General features: G+C 50.6%; 1 protein-coding gene across 3 annotated transcripts in view; it reads left to right on the plus strand.

Moving 5' to 3' along the window:
- Nucleotides 1–10,319, plus strand: part of FAM227A (family with sequence similarity 227 member A) — a 46,982-nt gene that overhangs the window by 17,544 nt on the left and 19,119 nt on the right. For 2 of the 3 annotated variants that reach the window (XM_029955285.1, XM_029955286.1), the window contains exons 7-11: nt 231–332; nt 825–929; nt 2,777–2,900; nt 5,276–5,383; nt 7,304–7,383. In XM_029955285.1, the coding sequence (XP_029811145.1) occupies nt 231–332; nt 825–929; nt 2,777–2,900; nt 5,276–5,383; nt 7,304–7,383 (519 nt within the window). The remainder of the gene's footprint in view (nt 1–230; nt 333–824; nt 930–2,776; nt 2,901–5,275; nt 5,384–7,303; nt 7,384–10,319) is intronic. The other variant, XM_029955287.1, reaches the window with a different exon arrangement.

Below are 10,319 nucleotides of genomic sequence, written 5' to 3' on the forward strand. Positions count from 1 at the left end.
GGTTTTTTTGTTTTGTTTTGTTTTTAAGTTGACTTCAAAGATGACGGGCAGGAAGGTGGTGCGGTTAATAACTGTAACAAGCGGAGGACCAGAGGAGGAAAGGCGGGTTTTGAACGGAGAGGATTATGAATCTGATTGTGGCTCTACAGCCACCATGAAGCAATGAAAAGTTGTTTTTTCAAGAACAACAACAATAATCATGTGAATTTTGTTGTGTTTCTTTTTCCAAGTCTTTCTGTTCAGATAGAGAATTAAAGAAGTTTCTCTCTTCTCCTTCTCCAAGAGCCATGTGGCTGGATAGCTTCTGGTGGATTTTTCATGAGAGGTACCAGGTAAATGCAAATCTGCCTGCCTCTCGCCCTTGCTGAAGTTATCTTTCTAATGGAATAAACCCCAACCTCTCTAGCGTGGGCTGTGAGCCTCTCAGATTCTAGGCAGCACCCCTGCATCCCAGTCCCCACCCTGTCCCTCCCCACCCGTGCCTGGCCATCCACGCTGTGCCTCAGCCGCTGCACAAAGTCCAGTCTTCCGTTGAGCAACAGGAACTGGTCCCTGACCTGGGGCTGAACAAGCCCAGGGCCGGGGGCGGAGTCAGGACCTCCCACCCCTGAGTTCGGGCGCTTTCTTCAACAATCCGCCCCAATGTATACATCCATTTTATAAACCCTATAAAAATCAGTATACTATTTCATAAATGACAGGAGGTTAAACATCTCAAGAATAAGATCCCTAAACATGAGAGGAGTACGTATTTAAGAATCTCAGCCCTTGGCCGTTTCATCAAGAGGTTCTAGTAATTCCTTCTCCACTCTTATTCCTGGTAGCCAGACAAGGAGATCCAGAATAAGCTGTTTGATCGGATATCCCAACACTACGCCTCTCTCTTGTTGCGGGAATCCAAGTCCCACTATGAAGAGGCTCTCTTAAAAGTGAGCATCGACCGCTGTTTGGAGAAAAAAAAATCACGCTAGATACCGCCTCACTTCTAATGCCAATAGAATGCCCTTAACGTTCTTTCTGCGAGGGAGTAATTAGTAAGTGGTGCTATATTCATACACAGACTTGTAATGCCGCAGTTACAAAAAAATAAGGTAGATCTATATATGGTATATTTTAAGTGGAAAGCAAAGAAATTTATAGAACTCTGTATTTAAACATGTACATGTATAGATGTATGTGTGCCTATGAATAGAAAAAAAAATCTGGAAAAATACTTATCCAACTCTTAGCAATGATTATCTCTGGGGAAGGAGGTTGTAAGAGACTTCCTTTTCTCCTTTAAATATTCCTGTAGTATTTAAATAAGCATGTGATTTTAAAATTTAAAAAGTATGAATATACATATATTCAGAAAGACTGATTTAACTCCATAAATAAATCACCACACTCAACGTTAAAAGGCAAATGAGAAACTGCAGAAATCATGGAGCATATATGTCCCACGATGTAAAGAGCTCTTAGACCTCGGGATGCCTGGCTGGATCAGTTGAAGGAGCATTCTACTCTTGATCTCGGGGTCATGAGTTCGAGCCCCACATTGGGTGTAGAGATTACTTAAATAAGTAAAAACTTAAAAAAAAAAGAACTCTTACAAATCAACAAGAAAAAAATGAAACCCCCATAGACCAGTGGACAAAAGTACATAAACCAGAAATTCATCAGGGAAGAAATACAAATGGGAAAAAAAAGTTCACCCCTAACAATCATCAAACGTACAAATTAAAACAAAAACCATTTGATGCCCCCTTTTACCTGCCGGATTGCATGGATTACAAAGAATAATGCCCAGGGTTGTGAGGAGCTAGGGAAATGACACTACGACAGTCTGAGGGAGAAGTGAATTGATACATTTTTGGTACATGGCGCTTATACCAGTTAAATGTGCGCCTAACCTGTCACTTAGATTTTCTGTGCCCAAGTTTCATCCTCCATGAGTGGGGATGGTAACACCTCCCTCCCTGAGTTGTCCTAAGGATTAAATGAGATGGTATTTGTAAGGCACCTGACATGTTCCCCAGCACGCAATAAGCCCCCCCCCCATATGTAATCGCCGCGATAATCACTATCATGATTCCATCCTCTGGAAGTCGTAATAGAATACCCGGGAAAAAATGCTTCCCCTCATGCATTCGACAAAGTTTTGACTACCTGTGATGTGCCAGACACAGACAATACCACCGATGGGGGAGTGTTGAAGTAAATTATGATATGCCTACTCAGCACGATATTAGGAAGTTCACTCGTGGGGGGAAAAGAAACCCCAAAGGGTTTATAACAACCTGAGGAGGCGCTTATACTATACTGGTAAAGGAACAAAGACAGACAGACATGTATAATTTGAAATCAACCATAGTTAAGAAGGAATAACAATTCCACATGTGCGGAGGGAAAAAGGAAGCTTAGTAGTCCTTCCTGTAATCTCCGATGGGCGGGTCAGATGTGGCTTGTCATCTGGGCTACTCTTTGGAGGTGGCAGAAGGGACTGAGCCACAGACCATGTGCAGAGGGAGTGCGAGAGGGGGCGGTTGCTGGCCTGAGCACAGCCTGACGTCTGAGGTGGGGTAGGGTAGGAGGAAGAAGGGTAAGGAGTCTACCAAGATGTGGGCCAATGACGATGGAAATGGTGCCCCCCCCCCCCCACCGTGAATGGAAGGCAGCATGGTGTCAGATAGAGAGTTTTATCACAGATCCTTTCATCGGTCAGGGGCTCCTTTCTGGGTGTGGAGATGTCCAGAACGTGGCCTGAGCTCTGCTTCCTCTCCCCCGCACTCCCCAGAGGTTGCCATCACTTCTGAGCAAAGCCCTGTACACCAGCTTCTGCTGCTGCTTCCCACAGTCCTGGTTCAACACGCACGAGTTTAAGTCGGACGTCTGCAACACGATGAGCCTGTGGATTTCGGGTAAGGGGAGGCCGCTGTGTCCTGGGGAACGCGATTCTGGAAACACTGAGCCTCGGTCATACAGCCTTCACTGAGGCAGCCGTCCTTTCCTCTCGTTGACATGAAAGAAGGTAAGGTGTGCGGTTAGAGCCCCAAGGAGCTTCCACAGAACAGTTCTGGAACGTTCCTAGTCCCCTTTGTGCCCGGTGCATCTGCAGGGAGCAGGCTTCGGCAGAGCCCCATTAGGTGGCCTTGTGCTGGGGGCTGACAGAAGCAGAACTCCGTCATCCCAAAGCGCACACGGGTGGGACAATCCCATCCTTCCTCCCGCCTGTGACTCCATGTGGCCCAGCTGTAGCCGCCTTGTCCCTGCTGCACAGCCAGTGCCCAGGCTGCTGTTTGCTTTTAACGCCTCCTCACTCCCTTTCCCTACTCCCCTCTCCTCAACCTACATGTTTTCTAAGGTTGTTAGAATCTCTTACCTATTGGGGCACCCGGGTGGCTCAGTCAGTTAAGCGTCCGGCTTCGGCTCAGGTGATGATCTCATGGTTTGTGGGTTCGAGCCCCGCGTCAGGCTGTGCTGACAGTTAGCTCAGAGCCTGGAGTCTGCTTCGGATTCTGTGTCTCCTCTCTCTCTGACCCTCCACTGCTCACGCTGTCTCTGTCTCTCAAAAATAAATAAAAAACAAAAAATATTTTTAAGAAATCTCCTATCTATTGACAAGTTCCTGTCTCCTAAGTACTGTGCTAAGTAAGCACCCTTTTACATTTCCTATTGTCTGGGGGGTCTCCACGTTCATTCCCACATTGGGGTATTTGCCAGGAGAACTCCTGGTCTCAGCATGCAGGTGTATTGACAGCCAAGATGATGGCAGTATAATGAGGATACACAGTCAAGGAATATTCTTTTTTACTTTTTTAATGTTTACTCTTGAGAGAAAGAGAGTGGGGGCAGGAGAGGGGCAGAGAGAGAGGGAGACACAGAATCTGAAGCAGGCTCCAGGCTCTGAGCTAACTGTCAGCCCAGAGCCCGTCTCAAGGCTGGAACTTGCAGACTGTGAGATCATGACCTGAGCCAAAGTCAGACGCTCAACTGACGGAGCCACCCAGTCGCCCCCAGCCAGGGAATATTCCTAAGGGAGAAGACAGGCAGGGGCTAGAGGGATTCCTGTGCCAGCTTCCTCGTGCTCTCTCCATCCACTTGCTTTGTCCAGTGGAGACAGCATCTGTGCATAGTGTTCAGAACTTCCTCCACTTACTTTGTCCAGTGGAGATTGCATCTTTGCATGGTTTTCAAAGCTTCCTTGGGGCGCCTGAGTGGCTCAGTCAGTTGAGTGTCCGGCTTCAGCTCAGGTCATGATCTCACAGTTCGTGGGTTCGAGCCCCACGCCGGGCTCTGTGCTGATAGCTAGCTCAGAGCCTGGAGCCTGCTTAGGGTTCTGTATCTCCCCCCCCTCTCTGACCCTCCCCTGTTCATGCTATCTCTCTCTGTCTCTCAAAAAAAAAAAAAAAAAACCACAACTTCCTCAAGTAGTCCTTGGTCTTTTCCTTTCTAAACCAAAGAACTGAGGGAGAAAGCAGAGTCTCTCTAATGTCTGAGCGTTCAGGTCCCAAGAAGCCAAGACTCTGAGGCACACGGTTTTCTTACAAGAAAAGCATTAGCCCCATTAATGTCACCATCAAATATTTAGGGAGAACCCAGTTCTGGGACTTAGCTAAGTATGATAAGATGTTGAACAAATACTTACGAAGCACCTATTCATTATATGTTCGGTCCAGTGCTAAGCCCGAGTGGTGCAAAAGTGAGTAAATCCAGGTCCTGCGTGCAGGGAGCTCCCCGGGCCAGCGCGAGCAGAGGAAATAGGCAGGAAAACCAAACAAAGACTGCAAATCCTTCACATCTGTATACACAGGGTCCCAATCGGACCTTCACACTCTCGCTGTCTGGAAGGCAGGGCGAACTTCACTATCTCCATTTCTTAGTTTTGGGGTTTTTTTTTTTTAATGTTTAGTTAGAGAGAGAGCAAGAGAGCTAGGGGTAAGGTTGAAGAGACAGGGAGTGGGAATCGGAAGGAGGCTGTCAGCACAGAGCCCAATGCAGGCCTCGAACCCACGAACCCACGAACCCTGGGATCATGACCTGAGCCAAAGTTGGATGCTTAACCCACTGAGCCACCAGGTACCCCACCATTTGTGTTTCCCAGCGGAAGGCACCAAAGCCTACTAGAGAAGAAACACCTCCCCCAAGGCAGGGCCACTGTGGGGCGGAGCTAATGCTAGAAGCCACGCCTCCCTAGGACAGGCAGGGGGCACCTGGGGGAGGGGCTCTGGCTTCCGTTTTCTGCCTCCCTTCTGATTTATGCAGGTTTTCATGATCCCTCTTCGTTCTCTGTTAGGTATATACCCTTGCCTACAGAGCTATAACAGCTGGGACTACTCGGAACTAGATCCAGAGAGATTCCAGAGAGAAGAATTAATTTTGCAGAGAAAAAGAATGTTAAAGAGTAAGGTACCGCTTGTGGACTTAGGCCCCCTGGGGCCCTGCTACACCCAACCTGTCATCTAGTGGGGGCAGGGCAGTATCTATTGAGATACTTGGGCCAGGTTCCCTCTCTCGTTACCCCCACCCCCACCCGGGACTGGCCACCAAAAGACTGAAATGAAATGCTAACGCTCAGGGCATAGTTAGAATCAGCACAAAATAATTGCAGGGACGCAGGGGCGGAATTTTGTCTTCTAATGATGGCTGCCTGTTACTGGGTGTCCTCCGTGCCAGGCCTTTCACAACCACCAGCCGAGTGCATGCTAAATCCATTTCCCAGATGAGGAAAGTAGAGTTCAGAGAAGCAAGTTGCCAGAGGCCTGCTTTCATATTGCACGCAACAGACACGTAAAGAGCACTGAGTGCCGGGCAAGCACAGCCCCGCGGCGCAGTCTGGGGGGAGTGTAGAGAACGCAGGGACACTGCCGTGGGTCGGGCACCATGGCAGGGCTTACAGTGCACTGAGAGGGTCAGTAAGCAGCATTTAAGCTGAGATTTGAAGGATGTGCATCTTAGACAGGTGAAGTGGAGAATTACTGTTCCAGGCTGAGGGAACAGCATGTGAGAAGACCCAGAGGCATGGCTGCGAGAGAGGACTATATTGGGTAACCAGCCCTCGGGTGGCTGAGTCCGGGTTCACACACAGTTCTGCAAAGCCGGAGAGACATGCTATTGGATTAGGCGGAGATTTTCTCCAGCAGGGGGAGGTCTCCCCTTTCCATGGGGCTGCAGAAAAGCCCTATCTTGAGTAGGTCAGTAGGACCCAGGGGGCAGACAACATGCCACTGATGAAATCCCTCAACCACACCCAGGACCCTTTGGAAGTGGTGGATAGAAGTGAGACCATTATTTTCAAATATGGTGAAAACAGTCCATACCGTAAAGAACATGAGTCTGAGCACAAAGAGCAGTAATAAATAATGCTGTCACATACTGACACTCCTCCGCACCAGCCAGCTTGTGTTACTTTGTTTCATCCTCCTCTACCCTTATGAGAGAGCCTGCTCCCCTCATCTCCCAGCAGGAGGTGAGGGGCAGAGGGGTTCGTGTGCCCGAGGTGCCCCTGCGCAGCAGGGGGCCAGATTTTCGCCCAGCCGGGCCAAGCAGCCTCCTGCTTTCATCGGCCAACGAGATAATTCTCTGCATTCAGTCTACCTCCCTCCGGGAACCGTGAGGCCCCTCAGCAGGAAGGAGGGGCCCCCTGAGAGGCAGTACAGTCCCCACCTTGGGGGACCTCCTGTCTGTGCAGAGCTGCTCCTTTGGTGCCTAGAGGGACCAGCCACATCCGTGTCCCTAGTCTGGCAGCAGCGGGCTCTGCCATGGTCCCCCAGTGGCTAGAGCCCGGCACTTTCACATGCTGCTTTTCTAAGCATTTATGGTTACCGACCCACTTAACACGTTCAATTCCCCAGCAATCCCTGTGGACACACAAGGGTTTCAAAGTAAACAGTATCTAACCTGTAAACTGCCTTCAAATTTAATGACACTCTACGAGGTGGATAGATTATTACTTTTTTTAATGTTTCATCCAGCAGGTATTCATGTCAATGTTTTGAGCTTTTTGGTTTTCTTTCAAAGCCAGTACTTTTTGTTGCATAGGGGTTGAGGGCTGGCCCTGTGTACTGGGCTCTGCATATATTATTTACTTCCATTGGCTTACCAGCCCTGCAGGATAGTTGGTATTCAAGCCTTTAACAGGATCAGAGAGGTTAGGTCACTTGCCCAAGGTCACTCAGCAGAGGGAATGACTGAGGGGCTCTGGGGCCTCTGGTTTGGCCGAGGTCCATTGTCTTGGGGAGGGGGTGCTATGTCAAAACTCCTGGTCTACGATGTCCTCTCCAGGACAAGAAGGAACTGAAGCACAACTCTGTCTCCTCCCCAGGAAGAGCTTTTTCTTTGTTGACTTCTAAGAGACACTCCTCCCAGAAGGCTGGCCAGAGAAAGGAAGTCCAGGACCCAAAGGTGAGTAGAGAGGCACAGACCCAGACCCAAATGCTTCAGTGACTTCCACTTGGTTCCACATCTCTGCATGCCCCGCCCATCATCTCGGGGAGGGGTCCTTGTGGCCCCCTCGGTCTGCGGGCATGAGCACAGCACCAAAGGGTGACCCCAGATGTGCAGCAATCGGGAGGTGAAGGGTAAGGAAGCAGTCTCTAAGTGGGAGGATCAGCTCAAGGTGCTTTTCTGTCTCCTCCCTATCAATCCTTGTCACACACCTGCACCTGGCTTCCCCCTCAGCACTTGCTTGCCCCTCTGTGCCCTGTGATGTTCTCTCCTAGGCCGCCCCGGCCCCCCCCCCGCCCCGCCTCTCCCCTTCCCTACCTACACGCCAGTTTGAGCTCCTTCCTATTAGAGCAGGCTCCTTGCTGTCTCGGGCTCCCCTGTACTCTTGCAATCTTTTCAAAACGCAAACTCAATTATGTTATGTGTCACCCTCTGGCCCCACCCTTGACCGTGCCCCAGCCCAAATGAACACTATCTCCCAAAACTCAAAAGGCTTCCTCTCGCCTTGGGGTAGGCTGCCCTGTGCCGCCTGGCCATGTCCTACCAGCCCCATCTCCACCGTCCTGGGCCCTTGCGGCTCCCCCTACAGGGGTGTTCCCTCAGTTCCTTCGAGACATCACACCCCCCACAAACCCCCAGCCTCTGTGCCTGCCGTTCCTCCATTCCGCCGTTGCTCCAGTCCCAGGTAAGCTCCCTCCTGTGCCTCTGTCACCATCAGCATCTCCTCCCACTGATAACTCGAAACCAGCCAAATGCCTCCACTATGCTGCTCCAAGCAAGGCCTACTTTTTCCAGAAAGCTGGATAAACAAACGTGTGGGAGAACAATGAGTCCCTTTGCTGCCCATTTTTGTAAGTAAAATATTTACGGGCACACAGCCATGGTCCCTGGCTGACTGTTGTCTTCAACTGTCTGCACTTGCAATGGCGGAGTTGAGGAGTACAGACTTTGTGGGTGCAGGGCTGAAAACATTTAGCCTCTGGCTTTTGTCCAAAAGAGTTGCCACCCTGATTCTGGGGACACACGCTCATCCTTCTAACCTCAGCTGAAGCCCTTGTCCTCAGGGTCAGCAATCTTGACCTTGGTCTGCACTTGGCTCCTTGTTCTATGCGCTCAGAGCCCGGTCCTGCAGAGCACTTGTGGAATTACACGGAATTTCTATGATCCTGGCTGTCTCTACCACAAATCTTTTTTTTTCCTTTAAGTTTTTATTTATTTTGAGAGAAGGAGATCATGAGCAAGGAAGAAGCGGGGGGAGAATCACAAGCAGGCTCCATGCTGTCAGCACAGAGCCTGATGAGGGGGCTCACCCCAGGAAGATTGTGACCTGAGCCGAGATCGGGGAGTCAGATGCTTAACCAACTGAGCCACCCAGGCGCCCCGCTGCCACCAACCTCTAAGCTGTAGACCAGCATCATCATTTTTAATGCCAGGCTGCGTTCTTAATAAGTGGCGTATGAGGCTTGATTCATGGTTAGACCAGACTTTCCCCTTTGCCGGGACTGAGTTGGGGGTGTTCACCCTGGAACATTCACCCAATGTTTGGAGTGGGGGAAGGGCGTGCCTTTCTTCTGTAAAGCGGGGGTAAAGGCTACATTCTTAGGATGATCGCTTTTAGAAAACAGGAGGGAAGGACATTTAAGGATGTGGAAACAGACCGTCTTTGGACTGGCAATGCAGTGCTCCCTGCAAAATCTCCACGTCCCCACGGGGCTTGAAGGTCTTTGGTTCGAAGCCCGCTCTCACGGGTTCAGACTGTCGCTGTGCAGCCTCGGACAAGTTCCCTAACCTCGCAGAGACTTGGTTTCCGCAGGTGTCACGTGACCGTGTAACAGCGGGCCCTCTTCCCGCCATGTCAAGAACCGTAGCACACGTGGCGGTGTGGCCAGGCCCCCTGTCAACCCACGGCCACGCGTCTCCCTGGGCCCTTACTCCCAAACCCTCCTGTCACTCGGGCTCCCTTTCCAGAATTCTTGCACTGCGGGCAGCGTGTCTTTCTTGCCCTCCACCCCAGCGCCCTCCAGGGAGCGTCTTCGTTGAGAAATGAAGGGGCGCCTGGAGGGCTCAGTCGGTTAAGCACCTGACTTCGGTTCTGGTCATGATCTCATGGTTCGTGGGTTCGAGCCCCACTTCAGGCTCTGTGCTGACAGCTCAGAGCCTGGAGCCCGCTTCAGATTCTGTGTCACCCTCTCTCTCTGCCCCTTCCCCGCTCATACTGTCTCTCTCTCTCTTTCTCTCTCTCAAATGAATAATAAAAAAAACATTTAAAAAGAAAAAGAAAAGACATGAGCAGCGGTCAGCAGGAAGGCGCTCACTTTCCTACCACCTGCCCCGATCTGTATACACGCTCACCCTCTGCCCCTGTGCCTATGGAGGACCGGCCCTGCCCTGCTTGTGCCCTGGACCTCACCCCTCACGCCGAAGCCCCTCTGTCTTGCGTCATCATTCCCCCCCACCGGCCACCACTCTGGTGGATCACTCTCATCATGGAATGGATGCCCTAGCGCACCAAAGTGATCCAGCAGTGCCGTGCAGAGTCCCAAACACGCTCCAGTCTGGGGAAGGCTGTTGACAGGAAAGCAGTCACTTTGGTCTGGGTGTGACACATCTGAAGGGTAGACCGCAGCTGGAATGTCTGCCTCCCAGCCCCCCAAAGAAGCTGGGCGAGTCACTTAGGTCTTTCACCTTGGAGCATTAGTCTTGTGTGTATGGCGAAGGAAGGGCACACATGTGACAGATGACACCCCCAGAAGGAGCCATTTGAACTGAGAACGAAAGGATGAGGAGTCAGCCATTAAAAGAGTGAATGGAAGAAGCTTCCTGAAAAAGGGAACATGTATGCAAGGGCCCTGAGGCCAAAAAAAAAAAAAAAAGGGCTTGAGCTATTCTAGGAA

This window comes from Suricata suricatta, chromosome 10 (assembly GCF_006229205.1).
Source record: "Suricata suricatta isolate VVHF042 chromosome 10, meerkat_22Aug2017_6uvM2_HiC, whole genome shotgun sequence".
In the NCBI taxonomy this organism is placed as follows: domain Eukaryota; kingdom Metazoa; phylum Chordata; class Mammalia; order Carnivora; family Herpestidae; genus Suricata; species Suricata suricatta.